Below are 25,560 nucleotides of genomic sequence, written 5' to 3' on the forward strand. Positions count from 1 at the left end.
TACTTTACAGGGGGTACTGGGTGTAGGTCTGAGCGCGCGTGGGCGGTGGGGGGCCAGGTCCTGGGTGGTCCCCAGCCCCTCCCACGTCGCTCTCCTCTAGCCCTCCCCGCCCCATCCCATCGGCGCCCCATCCCATCGGGCCCCCATCCGCGCTCCTGCGTGCGCCTCCGCCGGCGGCTCCTGACTCATCGGGGGCTCCGGGTCACATGCGCCCGCCCGGCCCTATCGGCGCCTCCCCCCGCCCGCCCGCCGCCCGCCGCCCGGGAGCCGCAGCCGTCGCCGCCACTCCCGCTCTCTCTGCGCCGCCGCCGCCACCACTGCCAGGCCCGCCGCCACCGCCACCGGCTGGGTCCGCAGCCCCGAGGTGAAGCCCCTCCGGCCCCCTCCCCTCGCCGCCGCGCCCCCGCCTCTCTTCCCGGGCCTCGCGCATCCCTCGCCCAGCCGCTCTGCGCACCTGCTCCGCCACCCGCGCCTCCCCGGCGCCTCCTGTCCCGTCCTCCCCGGGCGGCTCCTCTCGGTTTCAGGCCGTCGCCCCCTAGTCATGCGGGCGCCAGGCCTCTCCGCACCTGCGTGTGTCTCACTGCGCCTTTCTCCACCCTCGCAGCCCCCTCCCTGTGTCCCTCTGCCCCTCCGGTTCCGTGGAAGATAAGCGTTCGGGGTCTCCTGGGACTGTGCGTTTCTCCCCTGGCACATCCCTAGACGCGCATCGGGGAGATGTCTTCCCTCACCCTTTCTCAGCATCCCCAGACTTCCTCGAGACCCCCACGGCCCCTCCTCCCCTGCATCGCCCTCTCATCGCCCGTTACAGCGCCGCTCTCCTCCGCACGGGGAAGGGGGGTTGGAGCCGAGAGTCTGTCCAGGGCCCGAGGGAGGACCAGCCCAGCTTTGCCCCTCCGCACGGTCTCCCCTCCTTCTCCCTGCCCACGGCAACCCCAGAGACGGAGGACCCTCGCCCCGGACTCGTCTACATCTCTCGGGAACAGGCGGGACACACGTTTGGAGGGAGATTGGGACCTCGGAGTGGGGGCTGGGGTGTTAGCTTGGGTGGGATGGGGGCTCTGGAGGAGAGGCCCCCCCCACGCTGCCCAGACGACCCGTGCTCTTCTTGATGCCAAAGGAGAAATGCAAGCCTGGCGGCCGTACCGCCGCGAGGAGAGCTGGGGGCACCCCTCCAGCCGGCGGCCGAACTGCTGAGGGGGCAAGGGAGCCACTGCCGCGCCTCTCCCCTCCTCCCTGCGGTGTCCTCCCATCTCGTCGTTTGATCATACCCCGCCCCCCACTGCAGTGACCTCCCCTTCCTCACTGCATTGACCTTCTCCTCTCCCTACGGGCGGGGGGATCCCTTCTACCGCCGGCGACTGCACCCAACTCCTCCCCACCCACTGCAGTAACCTCTTTCCTGTCGCTCCCAGCTTCCCAGCCTCTGGCCCCTCCCACTGATCTCAGGCTCCACCCCTCTAAGCCTCTTATCTTTCTCCTTCCTTCCCTGCCACCCAAGGAGATCCTAGCCATCATGTCCATAGAGAAGATTTGGGCCCGGGAAATCCTGGACTCCCGTGGGAATCCCACGGTGGAGGTGGATCTCCACACTGCCAAAGGTAATGGGCACCTTCCCACAGCCCCAGAGCTGGGTGTACGGGCCTGGGATTGGAGGATTCCCAGTGGGGGTGCCCTGCTGGGCCAGGCTCAGGAGCCTAGAGTCTGGGAGCAGACCTTCCTTGTCCAGGGGAGCCGAGATAAGCCAGTTTCTGTGTGCTGGTTTATTGTGTGTGCTCTGTGTGTGTGTGCACCATATGTGTATGCTCTGTGTGTGTGTGTGTGCTCTGTGTGTGTGTACCATGTGTGCTGTGTGTGTGCACCGTGTGTGTGTGCTCTTTGTGTGTACACCGTGTGTGCCGCCTGCAAAGCTCCATTTCTCTGGTATCCTCCTTGTGTGTGTGGGACCTCAACTGGGTGGATGAGGAGGCCACCGCTTGTGTATCTGCCTCCGTGTGTGTGTATGTGTGTGTGTTAAGGAGCAGTGTGGGGAGCAAGCTGGATGTACCACAGGAGTGCAGAGCTGCAAAGCTGAAGGAATCCCAGGTCCCTGTGCTGTCCTCTCTCTCCATTCTCTTTCTGCGGCATTCCCCTCCCAGGTCTTTTCCGGGCTGCCGTGCCCAGTGGAGCCTCCACCGGTATCTACGAGGCCCTGGAGCTAAGGGATGGGGACAAACAGCGTTACTTGGGCAAAGGTGAGTCCCTTTGTCTTTTCTGGGCTCCCTGTCTCTCTGCTGGGGGCCTCATGCCCATCCCCAGCCCTCTTCCTGCATGCCTTCCTCTACCTGGTCCCTCCTGGCCTGACCTCTCCGCCTCTCCCTAGGTGTCCTGAAGGCCGTGGACCACATCAACACCACCATTGCCCCAGTCCTCATCAGCTCAGTGAGGCCTGCTCTTTGCTGGGGGTGGGGACTGGATCCTGGAGGGAGCCCTGGATTAGGGGAAGGGGATGAAGAGGGAGAAAGGGCCACCTCTGGGGAGTTATGGTTACTGAGGGAAGGGGGCCCCGCTCCCATGGGGGCTTGAGTCCCCTAATCCAGACAGGCCGCTATCACAGGAACCTGGGGGAACCCTGGTGGATGTGAGCCTGTGTGTGGATGGGGGAGGGGTGCCTATATTAGGTGTCTTAGGGTCCAGCCTCCATCCTGGCTCCTGGTGATGGGGCCTCTGCTCACAGGGTCTGTCTGTGGTAGAACAAGAGAAGCTGGACAACCTGATGTTGGACTTGGATGGGACTGAGAACAAGTGTAAGCAGGGGCTGGGAGAGAGTGGGTTTGGCGGGGGCGGAGGGGGGCGTGGAACAGACTGAGAAGTGAAGGAAGGAAGGACAGCCCGAGGACTAGCCCTTCTCGTAGCCTCCTCCAGTGGGAGGGAGTGACATGAGACAGAAGGGAGAACTCTGCAGCATAAGGAGGGGGGAGTTGGTGGCAGAAAGTCTGGTCTCAGGGATGGTTACAAGAAATGCAGCTCGCTGCCCTTTCTGATCATACCCCGCCCCCTGCTACTTGCAGGATAGGATGGATGAGGTGTTACTGGACTGGGGCGGGGGTCTCCTTTATGGCTCCTTTGGGGAGTATATGAGATCACATGTGTAAAGTGCTTAGGTGACATAGTTAGCCTTCAATAAATGCTAGCTATTAAAAAAAAAATTGAGGGCTGGAAGGGGAAGGGGACATGTTTGATCAGTGCCTTCCTCTATAATCTCCCAGCCAAGTTTGGGGCCAATGCCATCCTGGGTGTGTCCCTGGCTGTGTGTAAGGCAGGGGCTGCCGAGCGGGAACTGCCCCTCTACCGACATATTGCCCAGCTGGCCGGGAACTCAGACCTCATCCTGCCTGTGCCGGTGAGCACCGTGCCTCTCCCAGGGGTGGGTGAGGAGGAAGCATGAAGCCTTGGGAGGACTGATGGGAGGAGAGTGATTGGGGCAGCTGTAGGGAGAGGACAGGGACCACGGGATGGAGGGTTCTGAGTCTGGAAGCTGGGGGAAGTTTGGGCTCTTGGGTTTACACTCCTGGGGGTGGAGAGGGAAGAGCTTTGTGACTTTTTCTGTCCTCCTGTGGCTCCCAGGCCTTCAACGTGATCAATGGTGGCTCTCATGCTGGGAACAAGCTGGCCATGCAGGAATTCATGATCCTCCCAGTGGGGGCCGAGAGCTTCCGGGATGCCATGCGACTTGGGGCAGAGGTCTACCACACACTCAAGGGCGTCATCAAGGACAAGTATGGCAAGGACGCCACCAACGTGGGGGATGAAGGTGGCTTTGCCCCCAACATCCTGGAGAACAGTGAGGGTGAGACCAAGACCCTACTCCCAGCTCCGTCTTGCTCCATTCCAGGACATCAGGAAGGGCCACATGCTTCACTGGGTCCCCAGGAGACCGCGTGAGGGTCCTTGAGTTACAAGGTCCCAGTCCTTGGAGTGGGTAACAGAGGGCCTAACAAATTCATGTGCAGGCCTAAGAGGATCACCTTTACCTGCCCAGCCAGATGTGTCAGTATCTGCAAGTTCCCATGGGAGCCCTAGAGGATTTTGGGAGGTGGTCCAGGTGACCTGTGGGATCCATTCTCACCATGGATTCTAGTTTGATGAGATACCCCGAACTCCAAATCTATCCCATCTCCACCCCAACCTCTTAGGCCTCTAGGATCCCTAATTTTTTCCCTGCCCTGGCAGAAACCTTAGAGTGAAGAGAAACTATACAGGCAGGTCGTGGCTGAGAGTTAACTTTTGGGGGCCAAATTGCCTGGATGTGAACCTTGACTTGAAGAGTTACTTCTGGTGATCTTGCTCTCTGAACAGTCTCTGTGCTTGTCTTTCTTATCTGTAAAACAAGAATAACAACAGCATCTACCTCTTAGCATCATTGTGAGGATTAAGTTAGATCATAGGTGTAAAGCGCTGAGGTGACAAAGTTAGCCCTCAATAAATGATAGCTATTAAAAAAGAAAACAAACTGTTATTAACAGAATTCCATTCCCCTGCCTTCCTAGAAGGTGGCCTGCTCATCGCAGTCCTGGGAATAACCCCAAAACAACCTTAAGCAGAACTCTCCCCAGCAACAGCCCTCCACCTCTGCTCTGAATTTCTTTCTTCCTCTCATTCCTCCTTGGCCACCCTTCCTGCTGATGACCTTGCTGTATTCCATCCCCAGCCTTGGAACTGGTGAAGGAAGCCATTGACAAGGCTGGCTACACAGAGAAGATCGTCATTGGCATGGATGTTGCCGCCTCGGAGTTTTACCGCGATGGCAAATATGACTTGGATTTCAAGTCTCCTGCTGATCCTTCCCGATACATCACCGGGGACCAGCTGGGGGCCCTCTACCAGGACTTTGTCAGGGACTATCCTGGTGAGACCAAGGGCTGTGGCCGGGGGAGGGTAGGGGGCAGGCAGGGGTGTGTTGGGGGCAACTCTGGACCTGATGAGTGCTGACCCAGGTGCTTGGTAGAGATGTCCTGAGAAGAGCCTGAGAACCAGGGATGGCGTGAAGGGGTCTCCTGCAGAGGCTGGGCTTTGGATGTCCTGTGAATGGGCAGGAAACCATGATGAATCTGTTCCATCTGCTTTGAATCCTGATTAAAGTCACAATCTCTGAAGCTGCTGGGGTCATGGGGCGGGTTTGGAAGGACCTGGGCACAGTAAGGCTTCCCTGGTGGCTCAGTCAGGAAAGAATCTGCCTGCAATGCCGGAGACCTGGGTCCGATCCCTGGGTTGGGAAGATCCCCTGGAGGAGAACATGGCAACCCACCCTAGTATTCTTGCATGGAGAATTCCAGGGACAGAGGAACCTGGGGGCTGCAGTCCATGGGGTCACAAAGAGTCGGATACTACTGAGCAACTAAGCACAGCACAGCACAGGCACGGTGAGAGGGTGACTGGAACGAGCACAGTTCAGGATGTTCAGTTGATAAAACCGGATGCTGGGGAATTCCCTGGTGGTTCAGTGGTTAGGGCTCTGTGCTTTCACTACCGAGGGCACAGGTTCAACCCCTGGTTTAGGAACTAAGATCCCACAAGTCACCAGCTCAGCAAAAAAAAAGAAAACAAAACAAAACTGATGCTGAACAGGGCTGGACTGTTGTATGGGTGAAGAGGAGCTGAAGCACCCTCCCCAGGTCTGCCAGTGACTCTTATCCCTGGAATGGAAGCAGTTGGTTTCCATTTCCTGAGACATAGCAAGAGAAAGTAGGCATAAACTGCAGAATGAAAGGTTTCGAATAGCCATGAGGAAGGGCTCCTGGTAGAAAACAGGAAAATGCAAAGAAAGGTTGTGAGAAAGTTTCTGAACCCTTGTTTTTTTTGAAAGGTTTTGTGAAAAAATCAAGATAAGAATGAGTCAGGGGGAACTTCCCTAGTGATCCAGTGGCTAAGACGAGGTGCTCCCAATGCAGGGGGCCCAACCAAGACCAGGCACAGCCAAATAAAAAATAAATATAAATAAAATACTAAGGGGTGGGATGGGGAGGAAGGTGGGAGAGAGGTTCAAGAGGGAGGGGACATAGGTATACCTATGGCTGATTCATGTTGATGTTTGGCAGAAACCAACTAGATATTGTAGAGCAGTGTGTATTAGTCCTTCAGTCGTGTCGAACTCTTTGTGATCCCATGAACTGCAGCCCGCCAGGCTCCTCTGTCCATGGAATTCTCCAGGCAAGAATACTGGAGTGGGTGCCATTTCCTTCTCCAGGGGATCTTTACGACCCAGGGATGGAGCCCAGGTCTCCTGCACTGCAGGCAGATTCTTCACTGTTTGAGCTATCCTTCACTTAAAAATAAATAAATTTAATTATAAAAAATATTAAAGAAAAAGAATGGGTCAGGGGAGGCTTATTTCAGAGGGGAGGAGGCTGAGTTGGCCAGGGAATCCAATCTGTCCATGCAGGGACTCTAAGCGGGGGCGTTCCCACCTGACGGAGCCCCCTCACTGTTCTCCCAACAGTGGTCTCCATTGAGGACCCCTTTGACCAGGACGATTGGGCGGCCTGGTCCAAGTTCACAGCCAATGTGGGGATCCAGATTGTGGGTGATGACCTGACAGTGACCAACCCCAAGCGAATTGAGCGGGCGGTGGAGGAGAAGGCCTGCAACTGTCTGCTGCTGAAGGTCAACCAGATCGGTTCAGTCACCGAAGCCATCCAAGCGTGAGTGCCTCTGGGCCCTCCCCCCCTCAACCCGTTTCTGCAGGATGTGTCCTGCCAGCACCCCACCCCAGCCTTGCCCACAAGTGCAGGAGGAGGCAGGGAGCCCTGAGGCTCTCCTGGTTCTCCTCCCTCCATGCCCCCTGATTCTCTCCACCCCCACCCCGGACAGCTTCCCTCCAGATGTTTCTTGACCAATGTCAGGGCTGGGGAGAGCGTGTGGGCTGGGCTTCACTGCTGCTGCACCGAATGCAGGTGCAGGCTGGCCCAGGAGAACGGCTGGGGGGTCATGGTGAGTCACCGCTCCGGAGAGACTGAGGACACGTTCATCGCTGACCTGGTGGTGGGGCTGTGCACAGGCCAGGTGAGCGCCAGGGAGCCCTTTGTGCAGTTGGGGGGGTTCTAGGCTCAGGTTGCTCTCCTTCCGGGTGTTTGTGGGCATCATGGCAATTTCGAAGGAGTGTGAGCTCTCCTTCATGGGGTGAAGGTGGCTGCTGAGCTGTTTATCTTTTGGGATATTTCAGATCAAGACTGGTGCCCCATGCCGTTCTGAGCGTCTGGCTAAGTACAACCAGCTCATGAGGTAAGGGAGTCCAGGGAATGGAAACCCAGGGCTCAGAGAGTCACAAGCTATGTTTGGCCACCGTTTTGTCTCCAGTGCCCAGGGCCTGGAGGACAGTAGACATCCAGAAAGTATTTGGTTTTGAATGATGGGTTTACAGATGGCCTGATTGACGGCCCATGGGAAGCCAGGGAATGCCCTCACTCAGGCCAGGCCCCAGGAGCAGGTAGTGCGAGGGGCTTGGAGGATGTGGCAGGGGGACTCCTGGGAAGAGAAGCAGGGTCCTTCTGCTTCGCTGACTGTTTCCTTTCTGACTCGCCTCTCTCAGAATTGAAGAAGAACTAGGGGATGAAGCTCGCTTTGCGGGACATAACTTCCGCAACCCCAGTGTGCTGTGAGCCCCCTCCCTGCCTGGAGATCTGGAACCCCCTCACTCCGTCCTCTTCCTGGATCCTCTTCTTTCCGGTCCTGCTCGGCTGACCCTCTGTGCTGCGCCTTGGCTGGTCCAGCCTTGCTGTCTCCGCGCTCCCACCCTCTGGGTTCCGCGCTCTCCGCCTCTCCCTCCTTCCTCTTCTCTCTCCTTGAAAACTGGCCATGGACTGAGGACCGTAAGGGGATTCACAGAAGACTCACTGGGGTCTGTGTGGAGCGTCTGGGTTGGTTGTCGAGGTGTGTAGAGGGGCCGTGTGTTGTGTGTGCTTTGCGCTGAGTCCACGTTTCCAGGCTGCTTATGAAGCAGGAACTGGGCAGTGCTGAGTGTGAGTGCTGGGGAGGGCTGGCTGCCTGCTCAGGCCAGGTCTAAGGCTCCACTGTATTATTTATTCGTTTATTTATTTTTCATTCATCTTGTTAATGAATCACTTCGCCATAACTCCGGTGCCAGAAAACTGGCCTGACTGGAGGGGGAACCACGTGTCTGTATTTCACGTGACTGTAGGTTCTGAGATGGCCTGGAGTGGGGGTCCTGCTGGAACTGGAAGGGTAGCAGAAAGGGGCCTCAGCGACGGCTCCTGGGCCAGAGGTGGGGCTGTGCACCTGGGGACTTGTCCCCTGTCCCTCTCCCCCCAGCCCTAGCTTCCCCGTTCTTCCTCCAGCTGCCCCCGTGCCATGTTTCACAGCTGCCAGCACCTCTGTGGTGCTGAAATGAACACTTCCATTAAAGTCTGAGTCACCGTGCATTCCTGTGTCTGAGGAGTCTTACTCTAGTAAGAGAGAAAGAGGGAGAGAACATGGAGCTCCTAGAAGTGGTAAAACTGGATAGCAAAGCTGAGAGCTGGGCTTCCCTGGTGGCTCAGTGGTAAAGAATCCACCTGCCAATGAAGGAGACACGGGTTTGATCCTTGATCCAGGAAGATGGCACATGCCACAGAGCAACTAAGCCCAGTGCACCACAACTACCGAGACTGTGCTCTAGAGCCCGGGAACCGCAACTCCTGAAGCTCACATGCCTACCTAGAGCCTGTGCTCCGCAACAAGGGAAGCCCACACACCGCAAGTAGAGAGTAGCCCCCCCAAAAGCCCGAGCAGCAATGAAGACTCAGCACAGCCAAAAAGAAAAAAAAAAGCTGGAGAGGGCACAGAAAGAGGAAGCAATCCAGCAAATAAGGTCAGGAGGATGGCACTGCCTATACTTCCCTGGCTAGGTGGGAGCTTGTTGGCCTGCCTTCCCCCCTCCCCTCCCCAGGGGGGAATTAGGATTTTTAGGCTGGGGTCCAAGAATTCCTAAAAATATCAAACATTGTGTGTGTGCACATTTTTGGAGAATGGGATCCAAAGTGTCTGCAGATTCACCAAGGCCCTTGACCTGAGAGGTGATGGAGCTGGGGACGGGAGCTCCTCCAGTGTATAAGGCCTCTCCCAGATTGAGTCCTGGAGCTCCTGGGATGGGCCAGCACTGTCTGGGCAGCGCCCCCTGCAAGCTGCAGAAGCCTGAGGACAGGTAACTTCCAGTAAACTGGAAATTCAGGACCTGGGGTGATCAACAGGCCCCTGGCTGGGTGAGCCTGCGAGCAGGGGGCCAGTGTGTGACTGGAGACCCACTATCACACTCTGGCTCCAGCAAAGCCCCAGCTCTGAGACAGGAACGCAGGAACTACCTGGGGGCAGGGGGAGGATGAGCCCCCTCTTTGTTGTTATTTGGTGCCTAAGTGGTGTCTGAATCAGTAACCCCACGGACTGTAGCCTGCCAGGCTCCTCTGTCCATGGGATTTTGTAGGCAAGAATACTGGAATGAGTTGCCATGCCCTCCTGCAGGGGATCTGCCCAACCCAGGGATTGAACCCACATCTCCTGCATTGGCCGGCAGATTTTTTTTTTTTTTTTTTTTACCACTGAGCCACCGTCTAAGGCTCGGCTACCTGGCCCGAGTGGTGGGGAGCTGCGGCCACTAGAGGGAGCCAGGGCTCTGCAGGAGGCCGACAGCACCGGAGCCAAAGCGAGGGTGGGAGGAACTGCAACGCTGCTCCCTCTGTGGGCCTCCCACTCGGTTTCTACTCTGAGTTCTGGTCCTGGGCCCCCTCTGCCATTCTGCCCAGCTCCGGGACTGGAAGAGGATTCCACCTCTGTATGGGCAAGACCCTTTTCTCTGTTTTCTTTCCCGTATCGCTGACAACTCAGCCCTTTTCAGCCAAAGGGTTTCTTGCCCCAACCTCTGTGCCTCTTCGTTCCAGCGGGGGCATCTCAGCTTTCCCTGCTCCCATGTCCCCTGGTACCCCTTTCTGTTTCCCTTGGGGCACCCCACGCTTTACTCTGGGGCCCATTGTATGCACCTTTCTTCAGTAACTCCTAGGCTGACTCCTGGCTGGAGCCATGTTTCCCAAGCTCTGCCCTCTTACCTTGATCTGTCACCTTCTCAGCGGCCCCCCCTCTCCCCACCAAAACCCCTCAGGTACTGGGGTGGATTGGGTTACATCTCCCCCTCCCTGGGCCTCCCAGGCCCCTCTCTCCACTTTCCTTATGTGCCGTTGCCTGGAAACTGGTGGATTGTGGGGAGATGGGGCCAGAGAGGGGGAGCTGGGGTGACCAATGATGGTGGGGTGTGTGTGATGCTCCCTGAAGCTGAACTGAATCCAGTCCTCAGGTCGGGGAGGATCTGGAGGGGAGAGGCCCTGGCTTCTCTTTTCACTCTCCTTTTCTTTTAGGCTCAGATATATCACCATCCAGGTCAGTGGTAAAGAATCTGCCTGCAATGCAGGAGGAGACACAGGTTCCATCCCTGGGTTGGGAATATCCCCTGGAGAAGGAAATGGCAACCCACTCCAGTATTCTTGCCTGGAGAATCCCACGGACAGAGGAACATGGAGGGCTACAGTCCATGGTGTAGCAGAATCAGACACGACTTAGGGACGCAACAACAACATGTCACCATCCTAGCCGATCCCTTAGTGGTTAAAAAAGGAAGCAGAACGGCTTAGCCTGGAAGGGAGTTGGGAAGAGCCTGGGCCAGGGCCCAGTGGGGGACTGAGCTGGGTAGTGCAGAGAGAGAGGAAAAGCAATGGGGAGGGGGGGACCTCGGGGAGAGGAGGAGTCTTCGAGCAAAGTTGGGGGTGGGGAGAAGGAGCTGGGGTCCTCCTAGGGTGCAGTGGGCAGTGGGTGGGCGGGGTGGAGTTGTCTAGAAAACCCTGAGGGATAAGGTGGGCCTGGGGTAATAGAGTGAGTGCCAGCTGATTCTAGAGTCTGAAGAGTGGGAATTCATTCCTAGGCCAGGGAAGGCTTCCTGCTCAGGCTCCGGGTGCACAGAATCTATTTAGCACTTCTGGGTATTCCTAGAGCTTGGCTGAGCTGGGCCTGGGGAAATAGGAGGCAAAATCTACCAGTTGCTCCATAACCAGTCTCCTTCCTTCTCTGGAGGCTGGGTGGTGGTGGGGATCCCACCTTCAGGGCCCACCCTCAGCCTCAAGCCAGCCCGCTGGCACAACTACCCCATCCCCGCCCCAAATCTGGAGTGCTAGCGAGGGCTCCCAATCCTGACTCCAGCTCCAGCTCTTCCCGGTTCCCAGCCTGCCTCCCTCCCATTCTCTGGCCTTCCCAATCTCTGCTGCCAAAAATCACCCAGCGTCTTGGTGTCCTTTGTCCTGAGAGATGATGCTGCTTGGCCTGGGGCAGGGAGAGAGCCCAGGAGACCCTGGGGGGTGTGTGTGGACCGGGGGTGCTAGCCTCCTGGCTGAAGACTGGGAGTGGCTGGGGACTGTCAGGGGCAGAGGCTCCCTGGAGAGAGTCTGTGTTGGAATGGTCTCCACATTAGAATAATCAGGCACTTGAGGTTGTCTCCACACGGAGCCTAGTCCCCACCCGACCCCCCCACCCCCAAGTACCGTGAGTGATGACTTCGGACAGATTTGAGATGGAAAATGGAGCTACCGCCAGCCATCGGGCCTGGGGAGGGTGTCCCACTTCCATAAATGAACGTCTTCCCTCTGCCAGCTTGTCCTACTCATTCCTACCGTTGCCTTCTCCTGCTTTCCCTTCCCATGTCCACCAGCTTGTCCTCCTCACGGACTTTCCCTCTTAGGGCCACCAAAGGCCTAGACTGCTCTTTTAAATTTCCTCCTAATCGTCTTTACTTCCTCCCCTCCTTCTATCGCCCTTGTCTTGCCCAAGAAACTCTCCCCAGCTCTTTCAGAACCCGCTCCGCACCCCCGAATCCGGCCATCCCAGTCTCCCACCTTCCTCTCCCACCCAGAACCCAGTGCCCCTTGGAATCTGCATCTAGCCCCACCTCCTTCATCCTTTCTTAAGGCTGTAGTTTTCCTTCTTTCTCCACAGGACATTTCTAGACTTGTCACTCCCCCAAATTCTTATGTTCTCTGTTCTTTCCCCAACACCCATCACCCACAGACTCTTCACTCTTTCAGAAACCCATCCTCTCGTATATGTCTCCATCTTGTCGATTTCTTCCCCTCCTTAGGACCCCTAACTTCATCCCATTCTCTCACAACTGCCTCCACCCCCCACCAACAAACCTCTTCCGCTATGTGTCTGCCACAGATGCTGTCACCCCAAGCTTCTTTCCCCTGGTCACATCTCATTGCCCCCAAGAAGCTCCATCCCTCCAACCTCACCCCATCCCCGCGGCTTTGCCACACACCCACAGCCTCCCCCCTCACCTCCGCCACACACCCCTAGGCCCCCCAAACTTCTCCAGCCTCCCCCATAACGGCCCGCGCCCCCCTCCCCACCTAGCCCTCTTCCGCGCCAGGACCGCGGGCTCCCCGCATTCCGCCTCGGCGCACCCCTCCCCGCGCCCCGGGCCCCTCGGCCTCGGTCTCGGCCAGCTAGCGCGGCGCCTCCCCCTCTCCGGATCCCCTCCCCCCTCGCCGCTCGCCTCGCGCTCCCTCCCTCGCGGCTCCCTCCCGGCCCCTCTCTCCTCCGTTCCTCCGCGCTCCCTCCTTCTCCCTCTTCCTCCCTTCTCCCATCCCCCTCTCCCAAGCTCCCTCCCTTCGCCGTCCGCTTTCCTGTGCGAGTCGCCGGACGCGCCGCCCAGCCCGCCCGCCCGCAGCCCCGCATCGGGCAGGGGCCTGGGGCCGGGACCCGTTTCGGGGGTACCGGCGGCCTCGGGGAGGGGCCAAGAAGGGGCGAGGGAGACGACCGCCGGGCAGGGGCGGAGGCCGCGGGCGGAGGCCGCCTGAGGGGACCGGGGATAGCGGCGGTGAGGGCTGCGCCGGGCGGGCGCGGGCGGTGGGCGGGAGGCGGCGGGTCGCAGCCGCGCGGAGAGCCGGCCGGGCCGCGGGGGCGGACGGCGGCGCGGCGGGGGCGGGTGGCGCGGCCCGGGCGTTCCGGGTGGCCTGGGGAGGCGGCGGGCCTGGGGAGGGGCCGAGCGAGAGCAGGGATCGGGATTTGCTCCGGAGGCCGGCGCGCGACCGGGGCCAGGTGGGGTAAGAGGGGGGATGGGGGCCGCCCTCCGGGGGGGTCGGGGCCGCCGCCGCCGCCGTCGCGGCGGCGACTGAAGCCGGGAAGAGGAGAGGGGGGCGGGGGAGCGGCCGCCGCCGCCCCCCGGAGGCGCCGGAGCCCCGAATCCGCTCGGAGCCAGCCAGCCGTCCCGAGCTACAACCAGGTAAGCCCTGCTGCCGCCTGGGCCTCGGGCCCGCCGGGGTTCTGGTCCGCGGCTCCCCACCCCCACCCTTCCCAGTTCCCCCTCCCGCTGCCGCCGCCGCCGCCGCCTCCATTTGTTATTTTTCCGATCTGGTCCCCCACTGCGGGCAATGCCCGGCTTGAGGCTGGGGGCTCAAGGGGTGGGGCCGGCCCCCGAGGAGGGAAGGGGGTCGGGGCACTTGGAGGATCTGGAAGGTAGGGGGAGGTGGGAGGGTCTCAGGAGGAGGGCCAATGGGGCAGGAGGGTAGGCAGGACCCCGAGACCCAAAGAGGAACGCCGAGGTTGGAGTTTGGCGGAGGAAAAACGGGGTGCCTGGTAGGGGGCTTTGGGCGAAGGTAAAAAGAAATGGAGAGATGGCAGCGAGGTGGAGCATGAGGACTCCAGGAGAAGCCCCGAAGGCCCAGAACCCGGGTGTCAGAGCCCGGGGTTCGGGGTGCCAGGTATAGAAGGGAGGTGGGAAATGGGGAAGGGGTGTGGTAGATAGATAGAAAGGGTTTGTAGCTGATTGAGGGAGGAGATTGGAACCTGGGGAAACCGGGACTCGCTCCGAGAGGGCCGCCTTTGAGAAGAAAAACCCGGCGTATTCTGGGGTAGAAGTGGGAAGGTGATGCCTTTGTGACTCAGTTTTCTTTCCCCAACTCCGGGTCACCTCTGACCCTGTTTTTCCAATTCCAGGCGTAGGTACTTCTTGGAGAGGGGCATGTGGGGCCCCAGCAGTGTGGTTCCTCCTGCAAGTGATGAGGAAGACAGGACCCCTGGAGGGAGACTTGGAGGGAAACGGTTTCTGGGAGGGTGGCTTGGAGTGAACTGGGCAATCTTACAGGCACTCCAAACAAGTTGTGACCCCCACCCCACAGATCCCCAGAGCACCCACTGCCCCTCTAGCTGTGGTTTCTTTAAGAGGGGGTGGATCTTGATTACTGTTTTGTGCTCAAAGATTTCCCTTTGTGCACGCACTTCTCTCTACTGGGGTAGGTACTCTAAGCTCCCTTCCCTGAGGGTGCCATCGGAGGACTGGAGTTGCTTTGGCAACTGGAAGGGGAGTGGCTGACAGATGGACCCCTGGGATGGACTCTTGAGGGGTAGGGTCTGCCATTTTGTTGCCATGGCAATGATCCAGTGGGATGTCCAAGAGATGGGGGCTCAGAATCTTGACGGGGGCCTCAGGTTTTTACTGTGTCCTTGGGACTCTTGGCTGAGTTCTGGAGGATGTTTCTGGTGCTGCTGGTGGAGAGGAGGTTCCTCGGGGCCTCCACCATCCTCCATCCAGGTGTCTTTGGGAACAAGTAGACATATTCCTTGCAGATCATGTGTGTTTGTTCAAGTCCTTCCTCTTAGGCATGGTGGGAGGATAGAAACGCTCTTGGTCCTAGTTATACCACCCTTGGCAGTTCGTTATTAGAGACTTAAAAAAATATATTATTTATTTTTGGCTGCGCTGGGCCTTCTTTGTGGCGTGCGGGCTCTTTTTCCTGTACACGGGCTTTCTTGAGTTGCAGTGTGCCCGCTTCTCATTGCTGCTGGCTTCTCTTGTTGTGGAGCACAGGCTCTAGGGTGCTCAGGCTCAGTAGTTGTGGCATACGAAGCTTAGTTGCCCCATACGAAGTTTAGTTGCCCCGCAACATGTGGGATCTTAGTTCCCAGACCAGGGATCAAACCTGTGTCCTCTACATTGGCAGGCAGATTCTTAACCACTGGACCACCAGGCAAGTCCCGGGACTTTTTGTATACAGTAGTCTTTTTGCTTCTTCGTGCAGGTTTTTCTCCCTTTTCTTAAACTTGAGTCTTCCTTCCCAGGTATTCCTTTTCCTCTTTCCCAGACTGTGTCCATAGTGACCCTTTCCCTCAGCCAGCCTTCGACCTTCTATTTCTCCCACCTTGTAAGCATGGCTAGGCCCTCCATGCCCGTCCCAGGTGAGAGTGGCCCAGGGGAGAGGGCTGTGGAACAGCTGGTGTGGTGGGCTTCAGGACTGGAGCCAGGAGATGTGGTTCCTGGTCTAGTCCTGGCTGCACCTCTGAGAAACTGTGACCTTGGGCAAGTCACTTCTCTTTCTTTGAGCCCTGGCCTCACTGACGAAGGGTCACAGATAAGATGGTATCTGAGGTCCCAGTGACAACTGTAGATCCTGAAGCTTAGGCCCTACCTTATTATCTGCTGGTCTGGGCTGCACTGTTATCTAGGACTGGTTTGTTAGTCTGGAAGTTCTGGAACGATGGTGGGGGCTGGGCCTGCGTTCCTGAAATTTACCCTGCAAGCCCATCCTAGAAAGCCTTGTGCCTCGAGTGTATTCCTTCTGACCTCTATTACATTTCTCCCTTAATTTCTTTTCCTGTTCTTACTTAGAGCTCTTTTTCCTTATTTTTCATATTTCCACCTCCCCAGTCTGGCCTTTATAATTTTACTTTTGCAGTAAGGTGCTGAAGGTGAAGGTGCTTAGTTTTTTGCAGACACACAGTAGGTGCTTTATAAATTGGAATTACAGTGACAGACTACTAGAGCAGGAAGGAAGGTAGTTAGCTCAGCTTGTAGGTGCTAAAACAGGCTCCCTGTTCAGGAATTTATGTATAACCCAACCCTATCTCCTCCTTTCTTCTGCCACTCCTCCTCCCCAGGGTCACCTACCCTTTTATGACTGCTTTTCTTCTTCAGAGCTACCCATTGCTAATTTTATCAGATAACTGATTAAAAGTTGAGCTGAGGGAAGGGCACACTGGGCTTGCTCTGTTCTTCAGGTACCTCCATTCCTGCCTTTCCCTGACTCACCTACAGTGAAGATGGTTCTGTGATAGGAAGACAAGTACCCTCCTTTATAGGGGCTGCCAAAAGACACACAAGTCACTATCATCTCTCTTGTGCTTTTGTTAAGGTTGTTTCCCCCTTTTGTTATGTTGGGTTTTGTTCTTTGGGTTTTGGTGGGGGTGGGTTGACAGTATTAGAAAATCAATTTACACAGCAGCTCAAAAATGTGGTAATAATTGTAGTGGAAGAGAAATGGCTGGGAGACTGGGCAGAGCATCAGTTGTAAGCTCAGACCTGGGCTCTGACCCAGCTATTTTGTGACTTTAAGTAGATTTTTAGTAAGTTTCCTGGAAAAGTTAGGCTCACCCCTCACTGCATGCCTCAGGAGGGTTCAGTGGAGGTGAGTGAGAAGGAATTACTCTGTATTCCTTGGGAAAATACACTATAGCATACAGTGTATTTTCCACTATACAGCATAGTGGAAATACTGTTTCCATAGCCAGGGCTTTCAGCTCAGAGTAGGTGGCTAAGCCTGCTCCGTTCCCACCGAGGCCAGCAGCACTTCATTCGAGAAGACCTGCTAAAGTCAGTGGGTTTAAAGGTCAGTAGTAAAAAGAGACCAGAAAACCCATATGTACTGGACATTGCGAGGGATATAGAAAGGAAGAAAACAGTAAGAAAATAGTATTTTTGGGGACTTCTCTGGTGGTCCAGTGGTTAAGAATTTGCCTGCCAATGCAGAGGACACAGGTTCAACCCCTGGTCTGGGAAGATCCCCCGTGCCATGGAGCAACTAGACCTGTGAACCACAACTGTTGAGCCTCTGCTCCACAACAAGAGAAGCCAATGCGACAAGAAGCCGGGGCACAACAGCCCTCCTGCAGCAACCAAAAATAACTAAAAAGAAGATAGTACTTTTGCTCTCAAAAGCTCTTATGGTAAGTAACATGGAGAGATGTGACACTTAGCAGGAAACACAAGTGTAAATGAAAATTGCTGACTGTGTAGATATGGATATATACGGAAACATATAGATGTATATAGATGGGCTATGAGGAGCTGGGAGCCCCTGTCTAAACCAGATGGGAGGGCAGGCTTACTTATGTATAAAACTCAGAATGTTTGCTCAGTGATCTCCACTGATTTGGTTGGTAAAGTGAAAGCTCTGAGTTTTCCTCCAGGCTTAGGGGACCTAAGCACTGGAGTGGGGGCTTATGAGACTCAGAATTGAAGTTCAGCACTTTGGGGACACCTCAGTTTGGTCTTGGCATTGGTAGGGCTGCGCGCCTTTGCAGTGTTGAATGGGACATTGTTCTCCCACCTACTCTAATGTGAAGAAAGATTCTTTTCATATCTCAGAGACTGATCTAGGCCTTCTGAGAATTCTCCTCACCAACTTCTGATGAGAGTATAGCTAAATACTGAAAAAAGAGCATGCGCTTGGAAGTCAGGGGGATGGGGCTTGATTCTGGCACTGTCTCTAGTTCCTCACTGTGTACTCATCGCGTGAAGTTGGGCAAGTCACAATCACAGTCTTTGATCCTCAGTCTCCTCACCTATATAGTGGGAATAATGACTAAATCCTTTATAGGGTTGGGCTTCCCTGGTGGCTCAGCTGGTAAAGAATCCGCCTGCAATGTGGGAAACATGGGTTCGATCCCTGGATTGGGAAGATCCCCTGGAGAAGGGAATGGCTACCCACTCCAGCGTTCTGGCCTCGAAAATTCCCTGGACTGTATAGACCATGGGGTCGCAAAGAATCGGACACGACTGAATGAATTTCACTTTCAGGGATGGTTGTAAACATGAAATGAAATTGGGCTTTATGTCAACTAAGGGCTTGACATAAGGCACTCAATAAATCAGCTTATATTTCAGGTACATCTCTTTGTGCTCCTTTTGTAAGGCTTTGTGGAATTCCGTGTGCGCATGTATTTCCAAGGGGGAAGTAGTGTGATCTCCTGAATTGGGGCGCATAGAAACTTCTGCGCTTTCTGCCTTCCAGAGAGATGAAGGGGATGACATGGCCAGCAGAGGTTCCCTCACTTACAGACAGCTGGAGCGGCCCATGGGCAAGCCAGCAGTGTGTCATGGCTGGGCTGCCCACTCAGCCCCTTGACAAGTGCAGCAGTACCCCCTTCAGACTCTGTTCACCAGTTTGGAGACTCTGATGGTCTTTTTCCAACAGGCTTCACTGCAGACAGGCCCTGCAAGTTCCAGGTGCTGAAAACTCGGAGAGCCTGCTTCTTGCTTCCCAGGCCGTAGCTGGGGGGAACTTAGGGTGAAGCAGAGAAGTTTCTGTATCCAGCTGCCCGGGCAGAGGAGAATGGGGTCTCCACAGCCTGAAGAATGAAGACACGACAGAATAAAGACTCAGTGAGTAGGAGGAAAAATGAGAGACACAAGGCCACGGTCAGGGAAGATTCTGGCCTGTCCCCGTGCCCCGCTCACCCCAGCCACCCTCCTCGACTCTTTCCTCCCTCCTTTCTTCCTCCCCTGACAGCCGAGCCTGGCTTTGAACCCCATCCTTCTGCGACAGCCACTGGAGGAGAATAGAAAGAAGGCACAGGATGAAGTGAGGTGTAATGTAGAAAACCACATCATCTGCTCACTTCCTTCTCCTTCAGATGTCAATGAGGAGTGGACGGAAGAAAGAGGCCCCTGGGCCCCGGGAAGAGCTGAGACCGAGGGGCCGGGCCTCCCCTGGCGGGGTCAGCACGTCCAGCAGCGATGGCAAAGCCGAGAAGTCTAGGCAGACGGCCAAGGTATTCTGTCCCCACGTCCTGCCACAGGATGCCCGGGCACTGGGGCTGATGGTGTATGTGTGTGTTGGGGGGAGCTTCCTGTCTGGCCGAGGGCACCGGTGGAAGTACAAGATAGGAATTTTCTTTCTAACAGAAAGCCCGAGTAGAGGAAGCCTCCACCCCAAAGGTCAGCAAGCAGGGCCGGAGTGAAGAGATCTCAGAGAGCGAAAGTGAGGAGACCAATGCACCAAAAAAGACCAAAACTGAGGTGGGAGACCCATGTCGCCATCATGACCCATTTTCTTGACATTCTTTCACTCAAACTTTCTTTCACTCACAATTCTTACTTTAACTTTGTCTGCAATATTAGAGAATAGTCTTATCCGAGTGCTTATGGAAGTGGTCTGTCTGGATGTGTCACATCTTTAGGGCTCTGGTCAGAGTGTCAGGTGACCAGGCAGTGCCAAAGAGGAATGGGTAGAGCACGGGGGATTCTAGCCTCTCCCTTTCTAGGGCCTGGTTTTCAGGCAGGGTCTGGGGAGGAGATCCAGGGTGAGAAGTCTCAGTAGGAGGAACGAGTAAGTAGAGCATGCAGAAGCAGTCTTTTTAAGAACCAGTGGTTTCTGGGATGTTTAATTAGAAGGGTAGATGAGATGAGAGGATGGCAGATGGGCTGGTGGAATATAAGGATTTGGGTTCAGCTGTGGAATGGGAGGAGATGCTAGAGATGGATGTCTGAGGAAGGAACTGGTTTGCCCTGCGGGAACTCGAATGCCTGCTAGGGAGCAGCGGAGAGACTGCGAGAGTGGAGGATCCCCAGAAGGCCAGGCGGTGGGCTTAGCAAAAGTACTCTTCCTGTTGTGGTGCAGTGGTGTGCTGTGGATGGGAAATCATTCTGTGCCAGCAAGGCCCCAAATCCAGGGGAGGCAGGAAAAGCAAAGGCCACCACGGCTCTCCCTCTTGTGCAGCAGGAGCTGCCCCGGCCCCAGTCTCCCTCCGATCTGGACAGTCTGGATGGGCGGAGCCTCAATGACGATGGCAGCAGTGACCCCAGGGACATCGACCAGGACAACCGGAGCACGTCTCCTAGCATCTACAGCCCTGGAAGCGTGGAGAATGACTCCGACTCGTCTTCTGGCCTGTCCCAGGGCCCAGCCCGCCCCTATCACCCACCTCCACTCTTCCCTCCCTCCCCTCCACCACCTGACAGCACCCCCCGACAGCCAGAGCCTGGCTTTGAACCCCACCCTTCTGTGACACCCACCGGATATCATGCTCCCATGGAGCCCCCCACATCTCGGATGTTCCAGGCTCCTCCAGGGGCTCCTCCCCCTCATCCACAGCTCTACCCTGGGGGCTCTGGTGGGGGAGTTTTGTCTGGACCCCCACTGGGTCCCAAGGGGAGTGGGGCTGCCTCTTCAGTGGGGGCCCCTAGTGGGGGTAAGCAGCACCCCCCACCCACCACCCCCATTTCAATATCAAGCTCTGGGGCTGGTGGTGCTCCCCCAACGAAGCCACCTAACACTCCAGTCGGTGGTGGAAGCCTACCGTCTGCGCCACCACCAGCCTCCTTCCCCCACGTGACACCAAACCTGCCTCCCCCACCTGCTCTGCGACCCCTTAACAATGCATCGGCCTCTCCTCCTGGCCTGGGGGCCCAGCCACTACCTGGGCATCTCCCTTCCCCCCATGCCATGGGGCAGAGCATGGGTGGACTTCCTCCTGGCCCGGAGAAGGGGCCCACTCTGGCTCCTTCACCCCATCCTCTGCCCCCTGCGTCCTCTTCAGCCCCTGCCCCCACAATGAGGTATCCTTACTCATCCTCTACTAGCAGCTCTGCAGCAGCCGCCTCTTCCAATTCTTCTGCCTCTGCCTCTGCCTCCCAGTACCCCGCTTCCCAGGCACTGCCCAGTTATCCCCACTCCTTCCCTCCCCCGACCAGTCTCTCTGTCTCTAATCAGCCCCCCAAGTATACGCAGCCTTCTCTTCCATCCCAGGCTGTGTGGAGCCAGGGTCCCCCTCCACCTCCTCCCTATGGCCGCCTCTTAGCCAACAGCAGTGCCCACCCAGGTCCCTTCCCTCCTTCAGCTGGAGGCCAGTCCACAGCCCACCCATCAGCCCCAACACATCACCACCACCACCAGCAACAGCAGCAGCAGCAGCAACCACCACCACCACATCATGGGGGCTCTGGGCCCCCTCCCCCTGGAGCATATCCTCACCCCCTGGAGAGCGGTGGTTCCCACCATGCACACCCCTATGCCATGTCTCCCTCCCTGGGGTCTCTGAGACCCTATCCACCAGGGCCAGCACACCTGCCCCCACCTCACAGCCAGGTGTCCTACAGCCAAGCAGGTCCTAATGGACCCCCAACCTCCTCTTCTTCCAATTCCTCTTCCTCCTCTCAAGGGTCCTACCCGGGTTCACACCCCTCTCCTTCCCAGGGCCCCTCAGGGGCGCCCTACCCCTTTCCACCGGTGCCTCCGGTCACCACTTCCTCGGCCACACTTTCCACGGTCATTGCCACAGTGGCTTCCTCGCCAGCAGGCTACAAGACAGCCTCCCCACCTGGGCCCCCGCCGTATGGCAAGCGAGCCCCGTCCCCAGGGGCCTACAAGACAGCCACTCCACCTGGATACAAGCCGGGGTCGCCGCCCTCCTTCCGAACGGGGACCCCACCGGGCTACCGAGGCGCCTCGCCGCCCGCAGGCCCAGGGACCTTCAAGCCGGGGTCGCCCACCGTGGGGCCAGGGCCGCTGCCGCCTGCGGGGCCCTCCGGCCTGTCGTCCCTGCCCGCACCGCCTGCGGCCCCTGCCTCTGGGCCGCCCCTGAGTGCCACGCAGATCAAACAGGAGCCGGCGGAGGAATATGAGACCCCCGAGAGCCCGGTGCCCCCGGCCCGCAGCCCCTCGCCCCCTCCCAAGGTGGTAGATGTGCCCAGCCACGCCAGCCAGTCGGCCAGGTGAGTGCCGGGGCGGGGGTTGGGGGTGGCGAGCGCGGGATGGGTCCCCCGTTCGTGTGATGCTTATCAAAGTACTCCAGGCCCTGCTCTCGGCCGCCAGTGGGGGTGCTGCTCGCAGGGCTGAGCGCGCGCTACCTCGGCGCCCGGCAGGTTCAACAAACACCTGGACCGCGGCTTTAACTCGTGCGCGCGCAGCGATCTGTACTTCGTACCGCTGGAGGGGTCCAAGCTGGCCAAGAAACGGGCCGACCTGGTAGAGAAGGTGCGGCGCGAGGCCGAACAGCGCGCGCGCGAAGAAAAGGAGCGCGAGCGCGAGCGGGAGCGCGAGAAGGAACGCGAGCGCGAGAAGGAGCGCGAGCTGGAACGCAGCGTGGTGAGTGCGTCACTGTGCGCGCCTCCCGCCTCGGGGCCGCCCTCTACGCGACTCAGAGAGTTTCAAGGGGGTGGGGCCATGCGCCACCTGTCGGACAGGAGGAGCCATGGCAACCCAGGAAATGGAGACCAGAGGATTCCAGCGGCAGGAATTGCATCCCTGGGCTGAAGAAAAGAAAGGCAAGCTCAGGTCAGAGTACCCGTGGATCGTAGGAAGAGCATCTCTCCTCCGCAGGAAGAGAAGGGTCTGGGAAATCCCTGGTAGGCCGAGTTACAGTAAGCTGAGGCTTTAGGCATTCAGGTGCTGAGACAAATTAGCAGCTGAGGACCCGGACCTGCTTTGTTGACCCCGCGTCTCCCTGTGTCCCACAGAAGTTGGCTCAGGAGGGCCGTGCTCCAGTGGAGTGCCCATCTCTCGGCCCAGTGCCCCATCGCCCTCCGTTTGAGCCGGGCAGTGCTGTGGCTACAGTGCCCCCTTACCTGGGCCCCGACACTCCAGCCCTACGCACCCTCAGTGAATACGCCCGGCCCCACGTGATGTCTCCTGGCAATCGCAACCATCCGTTCTACGTGCCCCTGGGGGCAGTGGACCCGGGGCTCCTGGGTTACAATGTCCCGGCCTTGTACAGCAGTGACCCAGCAGCCCGGGAGAGGGAGCGGGAAGCCCGTGAACGAGACCTGCGTGACCGCCTCAAGCCTGGCTTTGAGGTGAAGCCCAGCGAGCTGGAACCCCTACATGGGGTCCCTGGGCCAGGCCTGGATCCCTTCCCCCGACACGGGGGCCTGGCTTTGCAGCCTGGCCCCCCGGGCTTGCACCCTTTCCCCTTCCATCCGAGCCTGGGGCCGCTGGAGAGAGAACGTCTAGCTCTGGCAGCTGGGCCCGCCCTGCGGCCTGACATGTCCTACGCGGAGCGTCTGGCAGCTGAGAGGCAGCATGCAGAAAGGGTGGCCGCCCTGGGCAATGACCCACTGGCGCGGCTGCAGATGCTCAACGTGACCCCCCATCACCACCAGCACTCCCACATCCATTCTCACCTGCACCTCCACCAGCAGGATGCCATCCACGCAGGTGAGACTCCCTTGTCCTTGGCCAGGCCCTTTGAGATCACCTTGCACCCTGGCAGGTCATTGGGCGCTTCTGTTGCTCAGGCCTGGACTTCCCACCCCACGTCTGGCCTAAGCCGCTCTCCTGAGATTGCTGCCCTGGTCTTTGCCTCCCCAGCCTGTCTCCTCTTACCCCAGCCCTACTGCAGAGACCCTGCCCCACACCTCAGCCCCATTCAGGTCTGGCGTCTCCCCCCACACCCCATGGTAGAAGCCAGAGGTGGAAACCTTTAAAGGAGTGCGACCTTCCTCCCCTCACAGCCTCTGTCCCTGAGCCCTTCTCATAACTATTTCCTTGCTTCTCTGGGTTCAGCTCTATTGTTTCTTGCCATTTTCTCCATCCAGGCAGAGGTGTTTCATGTTCCTCTCCGAATCTACAGATCTGTGACCTAGAAAGCCCTGTGGCTCAGGTTGTGGGATCACAAGTGACAATGAGCTTTACCCACAATGAGTCTTTCTACCATTTTTCTAATTGTCAGAACACTGCCCCCATCTAGCCTTACAATCACATTCATTCCAGGCTCCTTGTGCTGTCTTTTAAGTTCCTCTCTGTCTCATTTCCTAAACTTCCTTTTCTCTTCCATCTCCTCTCGGTAGTCCACTCCCTATTCCTCAGGTCCCTCTGAGAACTGGAATCTCCTGTCCTCTGCCATCCGTCCGTCCGTCCCTCCTGCAGTAGGGTCTTCCCCTGTCCATCTCCCAGACCCCTAGCCCCTCCATTGTGCCTTTTTTGCTTCACTGGATCACCCTGTGTTTGATTGTCCACCTCTCTTCCAGGCATGGAGCCCTTCACCCAAATGCATGGTTTTCCCCAAACCTGCCTTCTGTTGACACCTTCCTCTTCTCTACCCTCCAGCCTCTGCCTCGGTGCACCCTCTCATTGATCCCCTGGCCTCAGGGTCTCACCTTACCCGGATCCCCTACCCAGCTGGGACCCTCCCCAACCCCCTTCTTCCTCACCCTCTGCACGAGAACGAAGTTCTTCGTCACCAGCTCTTTGGTAAGGATGGAGGTTGGGGGTGGGAACAGTCTCTCGAAAGAATAGAGGAAGTTAGGTGCTGGAATCAGTCTGATTGGGCTTGGGGAGAGATGAGGAGGTGGCGGGAGGAACTGGGAATGGAAACTGGACGGCGGAGGCCCTGGCTGAGAGGCACAGATGTTAGGGTCAGGCTCAGAGGCCTGGATCCTAACCACCTCTGGCAGCTTGCAGGACTGGCTGTCACCTAAGTTGATTAGTTGCGGTTCTTCTGTATGTACAGTGTCTGGCCACCTGAGTACCTCATCAGTCATGTGGCCCCTGCCCTTCCTGCCCACAGCTGCTCCATACCGGGACCTGCCAGCCTCCCTCTCTGCCCCGATGTCGGCAGCTCACCAGCTGCAGGCCATGCACGCACAGTCAGCTGAGTTGCAGCGCTTGGCGCTGGAGCAGCAGCAGTGGCTGCACGCCCATCACCCGCTGCACAGTGTGCCGCTGCCCGCCCAGGAGGACTACTACAGGTACCACAGGGTGCCTGGGACCCACCGGAGGGGGCCCGGCGGAGGGGATGCACCCCAGCCTGCCAGGGGTGGGTGTGGCCCCCGCGGGAGGGGACCCATCCTCAGTGAGCGGGGCCGGGTCAGGATGGACCTCAGTCTTTCTCCCCCCCACCCCCTACTCTGCCCGCTCTCCCCCCAGTCATCTGAAGAAGGAAAGCGACAAGCCGCTGTAGGACCTGCGATCGAGAGAGCACCGTGCCCCTGCCTCGACCAAGGAGGCCTCTCTCCCCGCCTGCCACTCAGAGCCTCCGGGGTGCGGCTCAGGCCCCGGGCCTCGGGCTTCTGGGCAGGAGGGAGGAAGGGACAGATGCAAGGCCGAGGCTCCTGTGGTGTGCGGAGGCGGGGAGGGGGTGGGTGGGGGGCAGAAAGCGCACAGTATCTTGGACCGGGTCCCTCTCCCTTGGCCCCCGACTTTCTTCCTCCCCTACGTCCAGCCCCCCGCCCCCACCCGTGGCCGCTGCCCGCCCCCCACCCCTGGTGTGATTATTTCATCTGTTAGCTGTGGCTGTTTTGCGTAGCATCGTGTGCCGCCCCTGCCCATCCCCAGCCGCCCCCCCCCCGCCCCGTGTGCGCCCCCTCACTGCGATGTATGACCCTTGCCCCTCCCCCACATTAATAATTTATATATATAAATATCTATATGACGCTCTTTAAAGAACATCCCAAACGAAACCAACCAAACAAAAACATCCTCACGACTCCCCAGGAAGATGTCTGTGGCTGTTTCTTTGTGGGCTGTGGGGCGTGGGTGGGGGTGTGGGTCTCCGCGCAGTGAC

General features: G+C 57.8%; 2 protein-coding genes across 4 annotated transcripts; both read left to right on the plus strand.

Annotated features, from left to right (window-relative positions):
- Positions 1-177: 177 nt before the first annotated feature.
- On the plus strand, positions 178-8,414 carry ENO2 (enolase 2). Its single transcript, XM_027541183.1, has 12 exons — positions 178-364; positions 1,499-1,598; positions 2,136-2,231; positions 2,360-2,418; positions 2,714-2,783; positions 3,246-3,379; positions 3,604-3,826; positions 4,688-4,885; positions 6,476-6,677; positions 6,930-7,038; positions 7,199-7,257; positions 7,565-8,414. The coding sequence occupies exons 2-12, from the start codon at positions 1,514-1,516 to the stop codon at positions 7,632-7,634; spliced, it is 1,305 nt and encodes a 434-aa protein (XP_027396984.1). The 5' UTR covers positions 178-364; positions 1,499-1,513; the 3' UTR covers positions 7,635-8,414.
- A 4,735-nt stretch (positions 8,415-13,149) lies between these two features.
- On the plus strand, positions 13,150-25,493 carry ATN1 (atrophin 1). Of its 3 annotated transcripts, none has more exons than XM_027541187.1 (10): positions 13,150-13,288; positions 18,255-18,442; positions 18,694-18,831; positions 18,965-19,078; positions 19,779-21,772; positions 21,923-22,145; positions 22,517-23,213; positions 24,105-24,248; positions 24,565-24,745; positions 24,924-25,493. In XM_027541187.1, the coding sequence occupies exons 2-10, from the start codon at positions 18,416-18,418 to the stop codon at positions 24,955-24,957; spliced, it is 3,552 nt and encodes a 1,183-aa protein (XP_027396988.1). In that variant the 5' UTR covers positions 13,150-13,288; positions 18,255-18,415; the 3' UTR covers positions 24,958-25,493. The 3 variants fall into 3 exon arrangements, with proteins under 3 accessions (XP_027396988.1, XP_027396990.1, XP_027396989.1); XM_027541189.1 differs by having other exon boundaries at positions 13,151-13,288; positions 19,782-21,772; XM_027541188.1 differs by lacking the exon at positions 13,150-13,288 and adding an exon at positions 16,821-17,004.
- The last annotated feature ends 67 nt before the right edge of the window (positions 25,494-25,560 follow it).

The sequence above is a fragment of the Bos indicus x Bos taurus genome, chromosome 5 (assembly GCF_003369695.1).
Source record: "Bos indicus x Bos taurus breed Angus x Brahman F1 hybrid chromosome 5, Bos_hybrid_MaternalHap_v2.0, whole genome shotgun sequence".
Classification (NCBI taxonomy): domain Eukaryota; kingdom Metazoa; phylum Chordata; class Mammalia; order Artiodactyla; family Bovidae; genus Bos; species Bos indicus x Bos taurus.

Excerpts from the sequence above, each read along its gene's own strand:
- ENO2 (XM_027541183.1), top strand. The coding sequence starts at position 1,514 with ATGTCCATAGAGAAGATTTGGGCCCGGGAAATCCTGGACTCCCGTGGG. Across the intron at positions 2,419-2,713 it reads CCCCAGTCCTCATCAGCTCA|GGTCTGTCTGTGGTAGAACA; the intron begins GTGAGGCCTGCT and ends CTCTGCTCACAG. Across the intron at positions 3,380-3,603 it reads ACCTCATCCTGCCTGTGCCG|GCCTTCAACGTGATCAATGG; the intron begins GTGAGCACCGTG and ends TGTGGCTCCCAG.
- ATN1 (XM_027541187.1), top strand. The coding sequence starts at position 18,416 with ATGAAGACACGACAGAATAAAGACTCA. Across the intron at positions 18,443-18,693 it reads CACGACAGAATAAAGACTCA|ATGTCAATGAGGAGTGGACG; the intron begins GTGAGTAGGAGG and ends CTTCTCCTTCAG. Across the intron at positions 18,832-18,964 it reads AGTCTAGGCAGACGGCCAAG|AAAGCCCGAGTAGAGGAAGC; the intron begins GTATTCTGTCCC and ends TCTTTCTAACAG.